Raw genomic sequence first — 20575 nt, forward strand, 5'->3', positions numbered from 1 at the left:
GTAGCTAGAGTTGTGGGGTCGGGGGGACTGTGAGTGTAGAGGGGGTCCCATGACTGTACGCGTCTCTGGGGTTTGAGGTCAGTTGTGGGTGTTGAGGGTGCTCCCAAGCCTGGAGCTAAGAGTCCACATTCAGGCCCTTACAAGAAAGGAGGGCGGCTGGGAAGAGGGCAGGTGGGGGTGAATCATCTTGTATTGAGGGGCAATGGGAAGAGGATGATGGTTCCCGCCTCCAGGGTGAAGGGAGGCGCAGCCCTGGACCCCGAGGCAAGGACCTGGGGAAGCGACAGCCCAGCTGGTCAGTGGGTGCAACCTCTCCACGTCAGCTCAGACAAAGCCACAGCACACAATGCCCATCCTCCCAACGGGCAGCTCTCGCCCATTGAGTACACACACCTGGCATCTGTTCATCACAACATCCCATCACGACGGGTGGGGGCTCTGGTTCCACATACACCAGGTACCTGAGTCCCATATCCCTAGCCCTGGGTTGCCTTAAGAGACATGGGTTCTGATCCCAGCACCACCACTGAGCAAGCCACTCCTCTCTCTGCCCACATCCCTGTACCCTGCAGCAGCTGCCACCACAATCGGCCCCATCCTGTAAGCCGAAATCAGCTGTGCCGGTGGTCTTTGACCTGCAGGTGGATGATTGGGAAACTGAGGCTTGGAGAAAAGCAGTGAGCCTAGGGCCACAGAGCAAATTGGGGGCCAGCCAAGGCCAGAGCTCACCCTCCAGTCTCCCAGCTCTGCTCCTTCTGCTGCACTGGGTTTCCTTTCTCTGGGCTCAGCAGGCTGGAAAGGTGGGGCTGGCCCTTTAAGAGGAGCTGTCCACATCAGCAGAAGGCAGGCTTCGGTCTGGGACCCTGACTGGGTCAGCCCAGGCTCACCAGCCATCCTTCCCTTCTACTGGATCCTCCCTAGCTGTCATCTCCAACTTGAGCCGTGTTTAAAATGCAAACAACAGAGCAGCACAAATCAGCGAGAGACTATTCAGAGGCACGATCTCTGTCCAGCATGGCATCTGCAGCCCAAGGCACCAGCTGGAAATTTTAGCTGGGGAACAAGCTAGGTTGCCCACTGGTGTCCCAAAGGTTGGAATTTGAGGCCCGCCTGTCCTGCCCCATAACCTCCAGGGACTCTGCAGTTATGGAACTTGGTCATTCTGGCCTGGCCTGGCCTCCTGTGCCCTGGGCTTATACACAGAACATGTTACTCTCTGGCTTGGGGAGGGTCCACATGGGGTCTCGAGGCCCCTCCTGGCTGTGCCTGTCTCGTCAGCTTGTCGGCATATCCTCTAAACGGACCCCCGAAAAGGCACCACACCAGGCCTATGGGAATAACAGGAGGAAGAGGCCAAGGGGTGAAGGCAGGAAGGCCAGGGCAGGCCAGGGACCTGATGATGGGATCTGTGTGAGGGGTGGGAGGATTGGAGGCTGGACAGGACGGCTGGTGGGCGAGAGAGGGTGTGAAGGCCACGCCACAGGGAGTTCTGAGACTGCAGGCTGTGTGCGAGTCTCTGCCATCACACAACCTTGAGAGCATTTGGTTTCCACTGAAGGGGTTAGGGGTCAAGTGTGTGTTTCATAGAGCTGGCTCTGGCAGCATTAGGGTGGACTGGAAGGGCATCAGGAGGCCGGGAGCCCCGGGAGGAGGCTGTGAGGGGATGAGGCCTGAAGCTCCTTGAGCAGTGGGCTTGGGGTGGGGAGAGCTGGGCAGAGGAGGGATGAGGGAAGAGTGCGGGGTGATTCCTGGGCTCTGGCCCAAGTGCCTGGGAAGATGGGATGGTGGCACCCTTTACTGAGCTGGGGCACAGGAGGCGAGACACACCCAGTCTGAGTTGCCTTTGGGTCATATGAGCTGAGAGAGAGAGTTCCACCCTGACAGGAAGGGTCTGGACCCGTCAGCAAAGAGGTAGCGGCCATAGCTTAGGAGAGCTCGGGGATAGGTGGATAGAGGCAGGGGCCCCAAAGGGAATGAGGAGGGCAGGGGCATTTGGGGATCATCAAGGAGCCCCCAGAGAATACCCCAGACAAGCCCAATCCCAGAGGAGCCAGGGGGTCTCAGCAGAACGTTTCACCTCCAGGGAACCAGTCTAAGGGTTCCTGGACCCACTTACCGCCTCCCTGAGGCCCCTGATGCACCGACCCTCTGCTCATCCAAAGGGTCCACCTGCCCCGGACAGTTTGCTAACCGCCATTGTGGGGAGGGCTCCAGCAAGCCTCAGAGGGGAAATGGAGAGAGGGGAACGGATGTGAGAGCCTCTGGCTGGCTGGGATGGGGGCTAGGGGAGGGAGGCCTCGACCCCTGGCTCACTCCAGTCTCACTACCTGCAGGACCTAGGCCTCGAGGGGACCCTCCTCACAGACGTCCTCTACAGGAATGTGGCCTTCCTCAATCTGGTGGACCCCATCTCCCACGACCTGCTTGTGAACCTGGCCCGGGACCTGCAGTGCCCCAAGTCGGTGAGGCACGGGCCCCAGGCTGGGTAGTGTGGTTGACAGGCCAGAAGAGCCCAGAGCTGGGAGCTAGGATCTGGGCCCTCACCTGGACTGCTGCGTGGCCTTAGGCGGGTCACTGTCCCTCTCTGGGACCTGATGCCAGTTTCAGTGTGTGAGGCTGGCCAGCAGCTGGAGCACATGGGAACTCTGCTTTCCCAGCCCTGGAAAGTCATCTGTTGGGTAGACCCGTTTCCTCTTTTCTTTTTTTGGCCCTGCAGCATGGCATCCAGTATTTTAGTTCCCCAACCAGGAATTAAACCTGTGCCCCCTGCAGTGGGAGCACAGAGCCCTAACCACTGGACCGCCAGGGAATTCCCTAGACCCGTTTCCTGAATTTCAGCACTGTGCGCCAGGCCCTTGGGACCCAGGCAGGTAGTCGTATGGGGACCCTTCGGGATACAGGACGTTCTGACAAATCCATTGATGGAACCAGGCTCCCAGCCTCCGAGTCCCAGAGCCAGAAGAGAGCTCCCTTGGCTGGAACCCCTGTCCACATGTTCCCACTGCGTCCCACAGCAACTCAGCCACAAGCATATCCCTCCTCGTGTTGAGCTGGCACCTGCCACCTGCAGCCTCAACTCCCCTCCTGCCACCGCGTCTGCCCAGAACACCTGTCCCCCACCTGCTATGTCGGCACCTGCGGACGTCCTGCCATAAGCATGGAAGGTGCCACACTCCTGACACAGCCTGTGGCCAGCCCCCGGCCCCCGGCCCTTTGTCACAGTGAGCCCCCGTGTGAAACAGGAATGCCCACTCTGGGCTCTGCCAGCTCTGAACTGCCACGCCCAGGTGCACTTGTCACTGAGGGGTCTGTGAGGCTAGCCTAGAGCCATCGCAGTGACCCCTGGGGCTTGCTGCCACTGTGTGTGCCCGCTGTTAACAGAGGGACTGGATAAAAGAATGTGCTGGGTGGTGGAGCGTGCTTGGTGCCAGCCTGTGGAAAGCAGTCCACCCCACATCCTGCCTGAGCTGGGCCTCTGCAAGGGTCCACTTGGGAGCCAGAGAGAGCCAGGTGGTGGTGCTGGAAAATGGTAACCCTCCCTGCTGGCCGCCCAGACCCAGGCCCCACGGGTGCGGTCTCGCTTGGAGAGTGAGAGGAAGAAGAGCGTGCTGACCTGGCTTGTTCCTATTCCCTGGGGGTGGCGTCAGTGGAGCAGGGCTCCCTGGAGAGGCCTGGTCCTGCCTCCCCCTGTGGTGAGTCCCAGGGGGGCACCGAGGGTAGACAGGGAGCCAGTGGCTGATAGCCCGAGACTCTGGCCCAGGGCCTGAGGACAGGGAACAAGGGCCCATTGTCTGGGCTTCCTCCCGCCGGGCACCACGGGCCTCGGACCAGCCTGTCCAGCTCCCAGTGGGCAGCTTCCCCTGGCTCTGTGCCAGGCCACGGGGCAGGGGGGCGGGGGTGGAGGGGGAAAACCAGTGGGCGGCTCAGTGATCCGTGATGAATGCCTGTGCGCACGCACACACTTGGGTCCCCAAGGCCCGGGGGCTCACAGGGCTCCGCCTCCCCTGACAGCGCTGCCCCCGCAGGACTATGAGCTCTGGGAGTCCTCGGACAAGACCTGCCGGCAGCTCATCTACCACCTCACCCCTCACTCCAAGCGGCAGCAGGGGTCCAGCCTGCCCCGAAGGAAGACCCAGAGCTGCCTCAAGAGCAACCTCCAGAAGACTCTGCCGGCGGGGTAGACCGTGAACCTATCGGGGATACCACTGTCAGTGCGGGACGTGCAAACCCTGCAGGCCCTCACCCTTGGCTGCATCACTGCCCGTCACTGGCCGGTGGCAATGCAGGCAGATGCTCCCCAAGGCCAGCTCCTCTCCGTGTGACTGCCTCCTGCCATCTGCCTGCCCCTCAACGCCCCGCCTATCACAGGGCCTGGCCCCCTCTGGGGGCCTCAGCTGGAGTCAGCAGAGTCCCCAGGACAGGCTGGGAGGGAGGTGGAGTCTGGCTTATGATTCCCATTTTCCAGGGAAGGAAACTGAGGCCGGGGAGGCAGAGTGTCTTGCCCAAGGCCACACTGCCCTGCTTCCTGAAGCCCTTTGGGGACTCTTTGCCAGGCTGCCTGAAGCTGAGGCCTCCAAGGCCAGCCCAGCAGCTCACTCTGCAACGGGGTCCCCCTTAGTCACTCCATCACAACCTCGTGGCCACAGACTCAGCCTGGGAACAGGCCACTGGCACCTGGGCCCTGGTGCTCTCCCCTGCTTGCCCCCCAGCCTCCTGCCCCCTCCCTCAGGCCTGGTGGCCCATGCTGAGCCTGGAGCCCATGGGGTTGTTCCCTGCCTTGGCAGGTGAGGGCCCTGGAGGTGTTCCCACTGCTGTCAGTCCCCAGGCAGGCCTATGTTCAAATGACAGGAGAGAACTAGAGGGGGTTCTGGGGGCAGTGGGGGACCCTCCTCAGTCTCTAAACCTCCCTTCCAGCTTAGGACACAGGGAGCCCTCCCCTAGGGCAGATCCCACCCACATCCCCCAGCATGGCCCTCTTGCTTACCCTGGGCCTGTTCCCACATCTATCCTTATTCCAAAAGGGTCAACCTTAGAGGAGGCACGTGAAAAAAAAGCATGGGCTCAGGGGTCAGAACACGCCGATTTGGAGACCTGGCTCCCCCTTAGTGGTGTGTGACCGTGGAAGGGTCGCGTCACCCCTCCAAGCACCCGTTTGCTCCTCTGCAGAATAGGATAATCATTCCCACCCCACTGAGTTGGCATAAAAATAAGAGACAACAGATGTGGCAGGTGTGGTGATGCAAGCACACAGAGGGTTTTTATAACAGCTCATGGAGCCTTAACGCAAGTGCATCTAATCCTCACAGCCAGGTCGCCTCTTAACCAAAGGGGACTAAGGCTCAGAGCGATTCAGAGCATTGCCCGTGGCCACTCATCTAGGAAGTGGCCATCTGCAGGGCCTGGGCCTTGCTGCCCTGACGGAGGGGTCACTGTCTGAGGCAGGTGGGGCCCTTGCTCAGTCCCTCCCCACCCTCGACCCTCCCGCAGCCTCAAGAGCAACCTCCAGAAGACTCTGCCGGCGGGGGAGACCGTGAACCTGTCGGGGATACCACTGTCGGTGCGGGACGTGCAGCATGTCATGCGCTACCTGGGCAGCCAGGGCGCCAGGCTGGCAGTGCTGGACCTGAGCTTCACGGGGCTGAGTGATGAGCTGCTGCACCGGCTGCTGCCCAGCCTCTGGACGCTGCCCCGCCTCACCCAGCTTCTGCTCAATGGCAACCGGCTGACGCGGGCTGCCGCCCGTGAGCTCACTGAGGCCATCAAGGACACCACCAAGTTCCCGGTGCTGGCCTGGGTGGACCTGGGCAACAACGTGGATGTGGCCTCCCTGCCCCAGCCCCTGCTGGTTGGCCTGCGCCGGCGGCTAAACCAGCGCACCTCGCTGCCCACCATCTACGAGAGCCTGGACCCAGAGCCTGAGGGTGGCATGGCCAGGGCCACGGACCTTGCCTCCACCTGGGGCTCTGCAGCTGCCGGGCCAGGGCCCGAGCCCCAGGCCTGCTGCACCAGGTGACCCGCCACCCGCCCTGGCTCCTGCTTCCTGACTGGCAATGCACCCGAGCACGTGGGAGGGGGTGATGGAGGCGGAGTTACCCCACAGGACCCGGATCCAGTGCACAGAGGAGGATGGGCTCATTGGAGACTGGATGGTCGGTCCAGGCTGGAGTCTCAGCCTTCCCTCAGCAGGAGGGGCCCGGCACCTACTGTGCAGACCCCACAATAAGGCTGATGCCACCTCCACCTCAGCCTTTCTGCATTGTGGGCCTCGGGGCCACTGAGCACCAGCCCTGTGGCTGGGTTTGGGAGAAGGGGTGGCTGGGACTCAGGGGCCCTGCCTGCCCAAAAGGGAGGGACCAAGCTCACACTGATCTCCCCTGGGTGCTCCCTGGGCAGGGTTCCCACGGAAACCAAAGAAGGGGGGAGGGTCCGTCTGTGGTCGGGGAGTTAGAGGAAGCCTCCAGAGACCTGGCACTCACGTCTGGGCGGTGCTTGGGCACTTTGAGGAAGGAGCTGGGGAGGAGCAGGTTGGGAGCCCAGAGAGGAGCGCAGGCTGCTGACCTCCCCACCAGGGCCCCCTGGGCTGGGCATGAGACTGTGCTGACAGGGGGCAAGGCTCATTTCCCACAGGGCACAGCACTGCCCACCAGCCCTGGTACCCACCCCCCAGGCCTCCTGTACTTGGCGAGTGGGCAACTCCATGGGGTTGGGGAGGAGAGACATCAGGCCAGAGACAAAGAGCTCTGTGTTCCCTCCAGGCCCTGGGGGCCCACATGCAGAGTCCTCCCCCCATGCGGGACCCCAAGGGAGCATGCAGGGGTGAGGTGGGCACGGCCCACAGCAGTGGGGGGCCCCGGGGGAGAGCAGTACTGGAGCTGCCCCAGCAGGGGGCCGTCTCCTGTCTTCCGCAAGCAGCATAAGGGCAGGCTCCAGACCAGACGCCACAGTCACCTCCCAGCCCAGTGTGGGGAGCTGGGCCGGGACAAGGAAGGAATTTAGAGGTGTCGGGTGGACTGAGGCTGCAGCAGGGAAGCCATGGCCCAAGGCTCCCCTGCAGCACTGGGAGGTCAGGACTAGGGTAGCTGGATCCTGCAGGATGAGGAGAGACCCAGCAGCGGAGGGAGCCCCACAGGCCAAGGAGAAGGTGGGGGTCCCCCGGGCCCACATCCTGGGGCCCACCAGCTGACCTTCCCCCGTAGCTCTGGCCCACAGGGGACTGTGAGTCAGCACTGATTACACACATCCCCAGGCAGCCGGATGCACAACAGCCTCTTGGGACAGAAGGGAGATGGCCAAGAAGGGTGACGTCGGTCCCAGGACCGACAAGAGGCAGTGAGGAAAAGGAGCTCCTCTCCTGCGCTGCCTGCCAGCCCCGAGGTCAGGCCCCGCCGCTCTCACTGCTTTTGGCGGAACCCCTATCGGGAGAAAGCCAGAAAGGCATGAAGAGCACCCGGTTCAGCCCAGCTCTGCTCCCTCTCCGGCCCCCGGTCTCTCCTCTTCTCTGTCCACCATCCCTTCCAGCTCTCAATGCTCCATCCTAGGGTCCTGGCCCCTCCCTGGCCTCCTTGCTTTAAAGACATGAGCCTGCCCAGTGGCTTGGGAGCCACATAAGTATCTCCCTGTGTCCCCCGCTCTGGGACAGGGGGCTCAGGCTCCCCAGGAGAAGGCAAAGCGGGTGGGGGTAGAAGGGGCCACAGAGAGGAGAAGGATGAGGAAGCCGGCCCAGGGCCAGGCAAGCTGATAAGCCCGTGTCCTGCAGCTCCCGGCTGGAGAAACGCCAAGCTGTCTGTGTCCCTCCTGCCCCTCGTTCCCTGCCCATCCCTGGCCCTCATCTGCCCACAAACCTTGAATGTGACGAACATGACCACTCAAAGAGATTCTTACCAGGATGGTGTGAGGACCTTGGCCGGGTGTTGCCAGGCGAGTTCTGGGAGAATCCAGGCGGAGGCAGCTGTTCTCAATCTCCCCGCCTCTCAGATGCATGCACGTGATGCACTGGCTGGGCTGGAGCGTGAAACAGCTGGAGAAAGGTGGGCTGCCCTTGTTCCCACACAGGTGTCCAGGGCCCCTTCGAGGGGCCCTTACGACCACCAGTGAGGCTACTATGCAGGCAGGGACACCCCAGAAGTCACGCAGCCTGGTGGGCAGAGCGTGCCCTCCAGGCCGGCCCCAGCCCGAGTTTCAGACCAAGGAGGCGCTAGGTGGGCGTCGCTTGGGCCGGTCCTCTCCTAGGCCCAGTCTCAGAGGCAGACACACCTGGCCTGGTCCCACCCTGTCACCTGCTGGTGGTGTGGTCCCCTCGGGGTCTGTTCCCTCATCTTGGGAACGAGGCTCACGAAGCCTCCCCTTATCCTGCTGGAGTGAGGCTGACAGAAGGATTGGAAAGTGCCTGCTGTGTGGGGGGCACAGGGCAGATGCTCTGTAGCATCAGTGGGGCCTCCACCCAGGGCTCTCTGGGTGGGAATGGCAGGAGCCCAAACCTCGGGACTAGACAGGGCTGAAGCCATTTATTTATTTAAGAGTGCTTCTGTAGCCTCTCTCGGGACCAAGCACTGTTCCGATGGCTTTACACCCTTTTAATTCTCTTTGCACTTGCAGGAGGTGAGTGCTATTACCACCTCCATTTTGCAGGTGAGTGAGCTGAATCAGGGAGAGGTTGAGTAACCTGTGCAAGGTCAAAGGGCTAGAACTGGAGATGCCGAGAAGTGAGCCAGGTGGCCTGGCTTCAGTCTGGGATGCTAACCCCTGCCTGCCTCACCCAAATTCCTGCCAGGGGAATTCCACCAAGCCCTGCCAGAGGCCATTTGAGGCAGGAGACATCACGGTGGCCCCGCTGGCAGGTGCCTTGCAGCGGAGAGCGGCCTCCAGCTGCACTGTCCTGGAACAAGACCAGGCAGGACCTCCCTGGCCTCCATTTCCCCATGTGCAAAATGGGTGGGGAGGGGAGCCCTCTTCTGGGATGGAAAGGGACTGGTGAGGAGTGGGGTTGGAAGTACTTGTCAGACTGAGCCCCACTCTGGGGTGTGGGATCCACGCCCACTTCCGGTGGCCTGGCTGGGACAGCTGCAGGTGAGGTGCCTTCACCTCCTCAGGTCTTTCCAGGATGTTGAGAGCATCAAAAGGAAAGATGTAGAAAAGATGACTGTTCTCTGCAGGACCTCGGTGACCAACACTTGGGAACTTCTGTTCTGTTCCTGAAGGGAGGACATTTGAGTCCAGATAAAGTTCTTTAAGATATGAGTCTACAGCAAAGGTCAGCCTCTGCAGACAGTCTTTTTGAGAATCCAGAATCTCAGATGACTGATCTTCCCAGTGGCTGATATTAACCCAGCACAGAGGTTTTTCTCTAGGTCCTGGAGAGAAAGGAAAACATACTTCTTCCTCTTAGAGATAGTTGCCAACCAACAATGGAAAGCAGTATTTCCTTTCCCAGCTGTATACTTTAATTTTATTTTTTAAAAATAATACCAGGAGTTCCCTGGTGGTCTATGGTTAGGATTCAGCACTTACACTGCCGGGGCCCAGGTTCAATCCCTCGTCCAGGAACTGAGATCCTGCAAGCCATGTGGCGCGGCCAAATAATAACAACAACAATAATGATAACAATACCTATTTAAAAAGCAATTCTTCGCTGTCGTACAACTAAAATACAATTAAGTACACTTCCCTGCTGGTCCAGTGGTTAAGACTCGGTGCTTCCACTGCAGGGACTCGGGTTTGATCCCTGGTCGGGGAAGTTCCACATGCCACGCAGTACAGCAAAAAAAATAAATAAATAACATAAAAAAAAAAAACCCAATTAAGTGGACATCCCAAGTGTTACAAGTTGAAGTTGTGCTACATGGCGCATTCTGACTTGTGTATAAATCCATGAAGTAAACGTATCTGTCACACCCAAAAGTCTCCTTGTGCCCCTTGGCAATGTCTCCCTCCCACTGTCCCTTTCCCCTCCTTCCCCAAGCAACAATTGACCTGCTTTCTGTCTCTATAGATTACTGTGCATTTTCTAGTTTTAGATATATGGAATCATACAGGGTGTACTCTTTTTTATGTGACTTCTCTCGCTTAGCATAATTGAGACTCCCACAGTGATGCATGTATCGACAGTCCCTTTTAATTGCCGAGTAGCATTCTACTGGATGGATGTACCACAATTCACTCACCTGTTGGTGGACGTTTGTGTTGTTTCCAGTGTTTACCTATTACAAATAAAACTGCTATGAATATCATGTACAAGTTTTTGCATGAACAGATATTTCCTTTTCTCTTGGGTAGTGATATCTCAGTATGTTTTTCTCTTCTTGTAATATCTTTGCCCGGTTTTGGTGTCAGGGTAATGCTGGTCTCATAGAATGAGCTGAGGTGAGACGTATTCCCTTCTCTTAAATTTTTTGGGAACGGTTTGTGTAAAATTGATATTATTTCTTCCTTAAATATTTGATAGAATTCCTCAGTGAAGGCACACAAGCCTAAGGTTTTCTTTGTGGGAAGGTTTTCAACTACAATTTCAATTTCTTTAATAAATGTAGGGCTTTTCAGGTTAGCTATTACTTCTTGAGAGAGTGTTTGTATTTTGGATCTTTCAAGGAATTTGTCCATTTCATCTAAGTTGTGGAATTTGTTGACATGAAGTTGTTCATAACATTCTCTCTCTCTTTTTTTTGGACGTGCCGCACAGCTTGCAGGATCTTAGTTCCTTGACCAGGTATTGAACCCAGGCCCTTGGCAGTGAAAGCGTGGAGTCCTAACCACCGGACTGCCAGGGAATTCCCTGTAACATTCTCTTTTAATATCTGTGGAATCTGTAGCAGTCACCACTCTCATCCCTGAGATTGGTAATTTTGTCTTCCTCTTTTTTTCCCCCCATTGCCTGAGCAGTCTGGCTAGAGATTTATCAATTTTACTGATCTTGTTAAAGAATCATCTTTTGGTTTCACTGATTATTCTCTATAGTTTTCTATTTCATTGATACCCACTTAGATCCTTACTTGTTTTCTTCCACTTACTTCAAATTTCTTTTTCTAGATTATTTAGGGGTGGGGGCAGCTTGTGGGATCTTAGTTCTCCAACCATGGATTGAACCCGGGCCGCGGCAGTGAAAGCACAGATTCCTAACCACTGGACCGCCAGGGAATTCCCTCTAGATTTTTTTTTTTTTTGGCTGCGTTGTGTCTTGCTGCGCGTGGGCTTTCTCTAATTGCGGTGAGCCGGGACTACTCTTCCTTGCGGTGCGCGGGCTTCTCATTGCAGTGGCTTCTCTAGTTGCCGTGCACGGGCTCTAGGCACGTGGGCTTCAGTAGTTGCAGCATGCGGGCGCAGTAGTTGTGGCGCACGGGCTCTAGGGCTCACGGGCTTCGGTAGTTGTGGTGTACGGGCTTAGTTGCTCGGCGGCATGTGGGATCTTCCCGGACCAGGGACGGAACCTGCATCCACTGCACTGGCAGGCAGATTCTTTTTTGTAAATTTATTTATTTATTTTTGGCTGCATTGGGTCTTCGTTGCTGTGTGCGGGCTTTCTCTAGTTGTGGTGAGTGGGGGCTACTCTTTGTTGTGGTGCGTGGGCTTCTCATTGCGGTGGCTTCTCTTGTTGTGGAGCACAGGCTCTAGGTGCGTGGGCTTCAGTAGTTGTGGCTCGCAGGCTCTAGAGCACAGGCTCAGTAGTTGTGGCACACGGGCTTAGTTGCTCCGCGGCATGTGGGATCTTTCCGGACCAGGGATCGAACCCGTGTCTCCTGCATTGGCAGGCAGATTATTAACCACTGTGCTGCCAGGGAAGTCCCATGAAATCTTCTTGTCTGATATTAATATAGCTGAGGTCATTGACCTGAGACCTTGCCTTTTTCCTAATATAGGCGTTTACTGCTACTTAAAAAAACAAAAACAAAACCGCACAATGTACAAGTTGTGAGTGGAGTTTATCCAGTGTCTTACTGAGGACTGTAGCCTGGGAGAGAGCCTCTCAGATAGCTCAAGAAACTGTTCAGAAGAGGTAAGGGGAGAGGTCAGTACATATGTGATTTTGGCAAAAGGGATAGGTGCAACCAACCACACATCTCAGTAGAAGGTTGCTGCTAGTCACAAGGAATGGAAATCTTAGTTAATGATTTAGTGCTTTTCTAAGGGAAGATGCAAGAATCCAGGTTCATAAAAAATTCCTCCTGAAAATATCTAACTATCTTATGGTCTGTTCTGCCAGTTTTCCCAGAGCACAGAGTGCCTCATTCCTGATCTCTGTCCTGAACTCTTTTCAGGGTGTGTCGAAGGTCAATGGCTGCAGTGGCTTATATTCAATCCTTGTGGAGCCGAATGTCTAGTGACATTCTTTAGTGGGTAGTGCTATAAATTACTTCTCTAAGTTCTGCTTTAGTGACATCCCACAAATTCTGATATGTTGTGTTTCCATTTTCAAGTCAGTCGACTACTTTCCAATTTCTCTTTTGGTTTCTTCTTTGATCTATGGGTTACTTAGAAGTGTGTTATTTTGTTTCCAAATATTTAGAGACTTCCCAAGGATCCTTGTGATAAATGATTTCTAATTTAATTATAGTGTGGTCAGACAACATAATATGGCTTGAAGCCTTTTGAATCTTGATCAGTGTTCTGTGTGCACTTGAGAAGAATGTGTATTCTACTATTGTTGGGAGTCCTGTGTTAATCAAAGTCAAGTTGACTTACCACGTTGTTCGAGTCTACTATATCCTTGCTGATTTTCTGCTTACTTGGTCTATCAATTATTGAGAGGAGAACTGAACTCTGACTGTACTTGTATTTGTCTGTTTCTTATTTCTATCCATTTTTTGTTTCATGTATTTTGAAGCTTTATTATTAGGTGCATAAATGTTTAAGATTGTTATGGCTCCTTGATTAACTGACCCTATCATCATTATGAAATAACCTTCATTATCCCTGAAACCTACTTGTCTGATATTAATATAGCTACTCTAGCTTTCTTTTGGCTAGTGTTAGCAATGGTATTCTTTCCCATCCTTTTACTTTTAACCTATTTATGTCTTTAAAGTGTTTCTGGACTTCCCTGGTGGCGCAGTGGTTGAGAATCTGCCTGCTAATGCGGGGAACACAGATTCGATCCCTGGTCTGGGAAGATCCCACATACTGTGGAGGAACTAAGCCCATGCACAACTACTTAGCCCGCGCTCTAGAGCCTGTGAGCCACAACTACTGAGCCCACATGCCGCAACTACTGAAGCCCGCGTGCTTAGAGCCTGTGCTCTGCAACAAGAGAAGCCACCACAATGAGAAGCCCAGGCACCGCAACGAAGAGTAGCCCCCACTGACTGCAACTAGAAAAAGCCCGTGTGCAGCAAAGAAGACCCAACGCAGCCAAAAATAAACAAATAAATAATAAAGTGTTTCTTGTAGGTAGCATGTAGTTGGGTTTTGCTTTTTTAATCCAATCTGACAATCTCTGCTTTTTAATTGGAGTGTTTATACCATTTACATTTACTGTGATTATTGATATGGTTAGACTTAAGCCTACTATCTTGCTATTTATTTTTTATTTATCCCATCTGTTCTTTTAAATGTATTTATTTTTGTCTGTGTTGGGTCCTTATTGCTGCACGCGGGCTTTCTCTAGTTGCAGTGAGAGGGGGCTACTCTTCGTTGCGTGGGCTTCTCATTGCAGTAACTTCTCTTGCTGCGAAGCACAGGCTCTAGGTGTGCCGGCTTAGGTAGTTGTGGCATGCGGGCTTCAGTAGTTGTGGCTCACAGGCTCCAGAGCACAGGCTCGGTAGTTGTGGCGCATGGGCTTAGTTGCTCCGTGTCATGTGGGATCTTCCTGGACCGGGGCACGAACCTGTGTCCCCTCCATCGGCAGGCGGACTCTCAACCACTGCGCCAGCAGGGTAGCCCCATGTTAACCATTTTAAAGTGTGCAATTATTTTTAGTACATTCTCCATGTTGTGCAACCATCATCACTATCTAATGACAGAACATTTTCATTACCCCAAAAAGAAACCCCATATCCATTAAGCAGGCACTCCGTATTCTCCCCTCCCCCAATCTCTGGCAATCACTAATCTGCTTTGTGTCTATGAATTTGCCTATTATGAACATTCCATATACATGGAAACGTACAACATGTGGCCTTTTGTGTCTTCTTTCACTTACCATGTTTTCAAAATTCATCCATGTTGTAGCATGTGCCAGTAATTCATTCCTTTTAATGGCTAAATAATATTCTAATTGTATGGATATACCACTTTTGTTTACCCATTCATCAGCTGTTGGATATTTGAATGTTGGCATAATTCTTTGTTATTTTAGTGTTGCTTTGGGGTTTATATTATACCTTTTAAAATTATCATATACTTCAAGTAATATACCACTTCTAATATAAGAAATTTACGGTAGTATATGTTTTCCCCTCTTGGCCTTTATGCTAATATTGTCATGCATTTTACTTCTACATGTCATAAGCGCCATAATACAATCTTCATTCCTTTGTGTAGATCCAGATTTCCATCTGGTCTAGTTTTCCTTTTTCTAGAAGGATGTCCTTTAACATTTTTTGTATAGCAGGCCTCCTGGTGATGAATTTTTTTCAGGCTTTGTGTGTCTGAAAACATTTTATTTTGCCTTCATGTTAAAAAGATTTATCCCCCCCCCAGGTATTGAATTCTAGATTGATAATTTTTTCTGTCAATACTTTGAAGTTGCTTCACTGTCTTCACGTTTGCATGGTTCCCAATGAGAAATGTCATCCTTATCTTTGTTCCTCTAATATAACATTTGTTTTTCTCCAGCTGCTTTTTGGAATTTTTCTCTTCACCACTGGCTTTATATGCCTTGGTGTCATTTTCTTGTGCTTGGAGTTCATTTAGCTTTTGGGATCTGTGGGTTTATAGTTTTCATCCAGTTAGGAAAGTTTTTGGCTATTATTACTTGAAGTACTTTTTCTGTCCCCTCATCACCTCTCCTTTGGGGACTCCAACTACCCATATATTAGAAAACTTGGAGTTGTCCCAAAGGTCTTTTCTTTTGCAAATTCTTTTTTTCTGTGTGTTTCACCTTGGATAGTTTCTATAGCTTATGCCTTAAAGTTCATTGAGTTTTTCTTCTGTAATGTCTAATCTGCTGTGAATCCCGTCCAGCTATAGCAGTTCAATGAGAAGTTTCTCTTTCTCTTTTCCTTCTCCTTTCTCCTCCTATTACACCCCCTTGTCCTTCTTTTTGTTTTCATTATTATTATTTTGGCTGTGCTGCATGGCTTGCGGGATCTCAGTTCCCCAGCTAGGGATTGAACCCAGGCCACAGCAGTGAAAGTGCTGCGTCCTAACCACTAGACTACCAAAGAACTCCCTCGTCCTTCTTTTTAGATTGTACTTGTTTCTACTTAACTTTTTGAATACATGAAAGAGTTAAAACAAACGTCTTGGGCTTCCCTGGTGGTGCAGTGGTTAAGAATCCACCTTCCAATGCAGGGGACACAGGTTCAAGCCCTGGTCCGGGAAGATCCCACATGCCATGGAGCAGCTAAGCCTGTGTGCCACAACTACTGAGCCCCTGTGCTCTGCAACAAGAGAAGCCACCGCAATGAGAAGCCCACACACCACAATGAAGAGTAGCCCCCACTCGCTGCAACTAGAGAAAGCCTGCACACAGCAACAAAGACCCAACACAGCCAAAAATAAATTTATAAAAACAAAACAAAACAAAAAAAACAACTGTCTTAATGTCCTTCTCTGCTACTTCTAACATCTGTGTCAGTCTTGAATGTTTTGATTATTCTTATTACGGGTTGTGCTTTCCTGCCTCTTTGCATGCCTGGTAATCTTTGACTGGATGCCAGACATTGTGAATTTTACTTTGTAGGGTGCTAGATGTTTTTATGTTCCTATAAATCTTTTTGGGCTTTGTTCTAGAATACAGCTAACTGACCTGGTAACAGCTTGATCCTTTCAAGTCCTGTTTTTATGATTTGTTAGCTGGGTCCAGAGCAATGCTCAATCTAGGGCTAATAGTTCATTTATGATGCAAGACTTTCCTGGATACTTGTCTTAAAATACATCATATTTTTGTATTATTCGTGTTTAATGTTTTTTTATTGAATTTTTTTTTTTTTTTTGCAGTACGCGGGCCCCCCACTGCCGCAGCCTCTCCTGCTGCGGAGCACAGGGTCCGGACGCGCAGGCTCAGCGGCTATGGCCCACGGACCCAGCCACTCTGCAGCACGCGGAATCCTCCCAGACCGGGGCACGAACCCGTGTCCCCCGCATCGGCAGGCGGACTCTCAACCACTGCGCCACCAGGGAAGCCCCTATTGAATGTTTTAAAAATTTTTAAATGGTGCTTTGACATCTTGGGGCCTTGCTCATCCTGGAGAGACTGCCCCTCCTAGAATTAGTTATTTCCTAGAGATAGTAAACAATTTGCCTGCACAGTATACCTTTCACATAAAAACTAACCAATCCAAAGTCTACCCGCAACGACGTTTAATTCTCACACACCAAACCATTATCTGCCCTGCTATAAATCACCACAGGGCCAGGTACCACATAACTGTAGACTACCCCTATGGCTCAGAGCCCTCTGATTTGTTTAAATTATCCAATTCTAGACTTACTCAAACTGGTCTACGCTGCCTCACCCATGCTTTCCCTGTGGAAACCATAACAGAGGCTCTGGGCCATGCTCTCCTTTCACTCCTGCCTCTTGACCCACCTGATGTTTCCTCGTGTGACCCTGCATGGCATGGCATGCTCCCTGCTCTTGAGAATTGTAATCAACTCTTCTTTCAAGGAAGTCATCTCCATGTCTGTCACCTTACTATACCTGATTAAAATAAAATTCTTGGTATAATAGTCTATCCACTATCCTGTGAGTTGAGTTTTTCTCTGGCTGGTGGGAATGCACTGTTATTATCCTTTTTGATGGTTCCTTCCCCATCCTGTTTCCTCACACTTGTATGCTGATCGGTATTCTGAATATTCAAGAGGGATCTTCTGCAGACCTCCTGGGTCCTCTATGCAGCTTTCTTCTCCTGCTGTTCTGTACTATGAACTCGAGCTGGCTCCTCAAACCAGAGAGCCTGGTGGTTCCCCCTGTGTCATAGCCTGGAAACTCTCACAAGGCAGTAAGCTCACCTTATTTGTTTCCCATCTCTCAGGGATTACTCTCCTTCAGTGTCCTGAGTTTTGATTTTTTTTCAGGCATGAGGGTAAGTCTAGGCAATTACCTCCATCTTGGCCAGAAGCAGAAAAAAATCCTGTGTGCTTTGACTTTATTTTTTTAAAAAGGTTATGAAATACTCAGCAGGTGAGTATAGAAGCTGAGACAGTATCATGAATCAACTGAGTCTAAACCCTCCCTTGTATAGATAACAAACCAGAGGCTTAGACAGAATTGGTAGTGGAGGTAGTCAGAGCCAGAATCCATCTCTTAAGTCTTGGTCCAGTTATCTTTCTATGACATCATCCTTTGTTCTGTATCTTCTTTACCTTGCCAAGTGGTTTTCAATTTTAAAGTCGTATGTTTTCCAAGAAAAGACATGTTTTTGAAAAGGAGAGAATGTGCTTAAATATTCAGACCTTCATATGATCTTGAGACTGCCCCTTCCCAACTCTGGCAAAAAGTTGGATGCTTACTCTCCAGAGGGTGTTAGAAGGTTTCTGGACTAGGAAGCCTTCCCAGAGACCTGGAAGATGAAGTGAATCTGGACATGAGTGCTGAAAATACCCAGTCCTCTTCCCCCACTGAGCTCCCAGTAGGCCAGCAGTTCAAGGTAAACCCACCTGACAAGACTGAAGGTTTCTCCAAGGAATCTGACCAGCCCAAGAGGAAAGTCCTAAAGATATGGACATTGGAGATTTACTCAAAAAAGTCCAATCAGGTCACCTTACAAACGTATATTCTTTTTAATACCCTGCTCTTAAACATAAGTAGACTACCAATGATTGCCAGGCAGCTAAGGAAAGTCTGTAACACGAAAGACTAAAACAGAAAGGGGTAAGAAAACATCACGCAGGAGATGAAAGCTTCAACACAGCATATTAATTAACGTCCTCAGAGATAGGAAGATATTGCAACCCTGGAATGAGGTCATATTTTTTTTTTTTGCCCGTGCTGTGCGGCATGTGGGATCTTAGTTCCCCAACCAGGGTTTGAACTCGTGCCCCCTGCAGTGGAAGCATGGAGTTTAACCACTGGACCGCCAGGGAAGTCCCAAGGTCCTATTAAAAACAACAAAACAGGACTGGTGTTCCCAGGTGGCGCTGTGGTTAAGAATCCTCCTGCCAATGCAGGGGACACGGGTTCAAGTCCTGGTCCGGGAAGATCCCACATGCCGCGGAGCAACAAAGCCCGTGCACCACAACTACTGAGCCTGCACTCTAGAGCCTGCGAGCCACAACTACTGAGCCTGCACGCCTAGAGCCCGTGCTCCACAACAAGAGAAGCCACCACAATGAGAAGCCCACACACCACAAGCGTAGCCCCCCACTCGCCGCAACTAGAAAAAGCCTGCACACAGCAACGAAGACCCAATGCAACCAAAAAAATAAATAAAAATTAAAAAAAAAAAAAAGAAAAATGAAGCTTCAGAGAATCAACTTGGGGAAACCTACAAAGGAGGTCAAAAAACAAGAAAATGGGGGATAGGGGAGGCAAGGAGAGAAAAGAGGAGAAAAACAGGTAAGTCCAGGAGATCCAACATCTGAATAACAGGAATTCCAGAAAGCAAAACCAGAAAACCAAAGGTAGGAAATCATTAACAAGTAATTCAAGAAAGTTTCCCAGAAATGAAGGATTAAAGTCCATTCTGAAAAGGTTCAGCAAGAGCCTAGCACAATGCACCAATAGACCTTTGCCAAGGCACGTCAGTGTGAATCTCAGAACACTGGCAACAGAAGGGAGAGAGTCACATACAAAGGTCAGCACTCAGAACGGTCTCAGACTTCTCCACAGCAACACAAGATGCTAGATGAAAAAGTAACGATGCCTTCAAAATTCTAAAGGAAGACGAACACCAACCTAGAATTTCATACTCAATCGAGTATGAGAGAACAAGACACTTTCAGACATGCAACGTCTCTCAAAAAATTACTTCCCATGCACCCCTTCCACAGCAGGTCTCTACTGGACGAGGTAATAAACCATGAGGAAAAGGTTACACAAACAACAGGAGATTCAACAGAGGAAAGTCCATGATAACGGCAATACCTTAGGCACAAAGGAAAGCCAGTCCAGAGTGGGGCCTATCAAGAAGAAACTGATCAAATAGATGATGTATTAATGTCTCCAGAGAAGTCTGAGGTTAAACCAGTGACAAGTTGACAGAAAATTAAGCCAATAAGAATGTAAGTGAATTAATTCTAGGAAAAAGTTAGTTCTGCAGGAAAGTAATCTAGTCTACCACCTGGCTCAGCTGTGATTTAAATGCCCAGCCCTAATAACATAAATACTGAATATGATCTAACCAGAATTATAATATCAGGGAGATGGGTGATGGGGAGCCCATACATGGTGGGCAGGAGGAAGGAGAAGCTGAAAGATAAATGCCTAAAACGAAATATCAAGGAGTAGCCATACAAACAGGTTTAAATTGAGACATGGAGGCAAATACAAACAACAAGCCAAGAGTTGAAAGGGACTCCCCAGAAGCAGGGGAAATGGGGGAGAGGGTCAGACAGGGCAGGAGGGTTGTTGTTTTTCATAATAAGTCTCTCAGAACTATTTGCTCTTTCAATGTGAGTAACTGATTTTTTTTCTGAAGTGCAAGATATAAAACTGTTTACAAAGCTCTATGTTTTAGGTTAATCTTCTTTATTGTTTTATAAAACTTCCAGGGAATTCCCTGGCAGTCCAGTTTGGGACTCAGCTGCTGAGAGCCCGGGTTCAATCCCTGGTCAGGGAACTGAGACCCCACAAGCCGTGTGGTGCAGCCAAAAATCAGAATTAAAAAATGTAGCGCTTACATAAAATAAAGACACTCTAGACCAGGGTCAAAATGTGGCCTTGGATATACCGAATTAGAATCATGGAGCTGTGGCGGCAAGGGCATGGTTTAAAATGCAGACTCCTGGGTTCAAATTCCAGACCAAGTAATAGGCATCTCTAGGGGTGGTGCTGTGCAACCTTCACTTCTAACAAGATCTCTAGCTGATGTGGAAACCACTGCTCTAACTCACTATATTACTAATTCAGGAGGCTCAATTAAGAAGCCAATAAATCAATGTCTAAATCAAGGGGAAGGGGGAGGGTATTCCAGACAGGGCACTATGGGTATCATAACTTCTACCTGAAAGAAACCCACTCTGTATGTAACTCAATGTGCATGTTTCTTTTCTTATCAGAAACAAGTTAACTCTTGTTCACATCTAAAACAAATTAACTCCCTTCCACAGTGAGTTCATGGAAACCACCCCACGTGCAGGAAACCCTCCACTGGAGCAGCACTGCTTGTTGGGTCACTGGCCACACTGCATCCAAACATATCAGAGGAGCTGGGGGTGGGGGAGCAAGAGACACAACACAGGGGCTGCTCTCGTGGGGAACGGTCCTGTTAGCTGACAGACTCAATGATGCTCACTGTCCTCGAGTTCTTATTACAGGAATGAA

General features: G+C 51.3%; 1 protein-coding gene and 1 non-coding gene across 4 annotated transcripts in view; one reads left to right on the forward strand and one right to left on the reverse strand.

The window, feature by feature from the left end:
• The window catches only part of LRRC75B (leucine rich repeat containing 75B), a 13625-nt gene extending 3395 nt beyond the window's left edge, over positions 1–10230 (forward strand). The window contains exons 1-4 of one of the 3 annotated variants that reach the window (XM_024763875.1): positions 233–457; positions 2334–2462; positions 4026–4137; positions 5484–10230. In XM_024763875.1, the coding sequence (XP_024619643.1) occupies positions 347–457; positions 2334–2462; positions 4026–4137; positions 5484–6013 (882 nt within the window). In that variant the 5' untranslated portion in view covers positions 233–346 and the 3' untranslated portion in view covers positions 6014–10230. Of the gene's footprint in view, positions 1–232; positions 458–2333; positions 2463–4025; positions 4220–5483 lie in introns of those variants that run through there. The other 2 variants (XR_003005767.1, XR_003005766.1) reach the window with 2 other exon arrangements.
• A 5012-nt stretch (positions 10231–15242) lies between these two features.
• On the reverse strand, positions 15243–15314 carry TRNAE-UUC (transfer RNA glutamic acid (anticodon UUC)). Its single transcript has one exon. It is a non-coding gene; the product is annotated as a tRNA-Glu (tRNA).
• Positions 15315–20575: the final 5261 nt, after the last annotated feature.

This window comes from Neophocaena asiaeorientalis, unplaced genomic scaffold (assembly GCF_003031525.2).
Source record: "Neophocaena asiaeorientalis asiaeorientalis breed wild unplaced genomic scaffold, Neophocaena_asiaeorientalis_V1.1 scaffold110, whole genome shotgun sequence".
Lineage (NCBI taxonomy): Eukaryota > Metazoa > Chordata > Mammalia > Artiodactyla > Phocoenidae > Neophocaena > Neophocaena asiaeorientalis.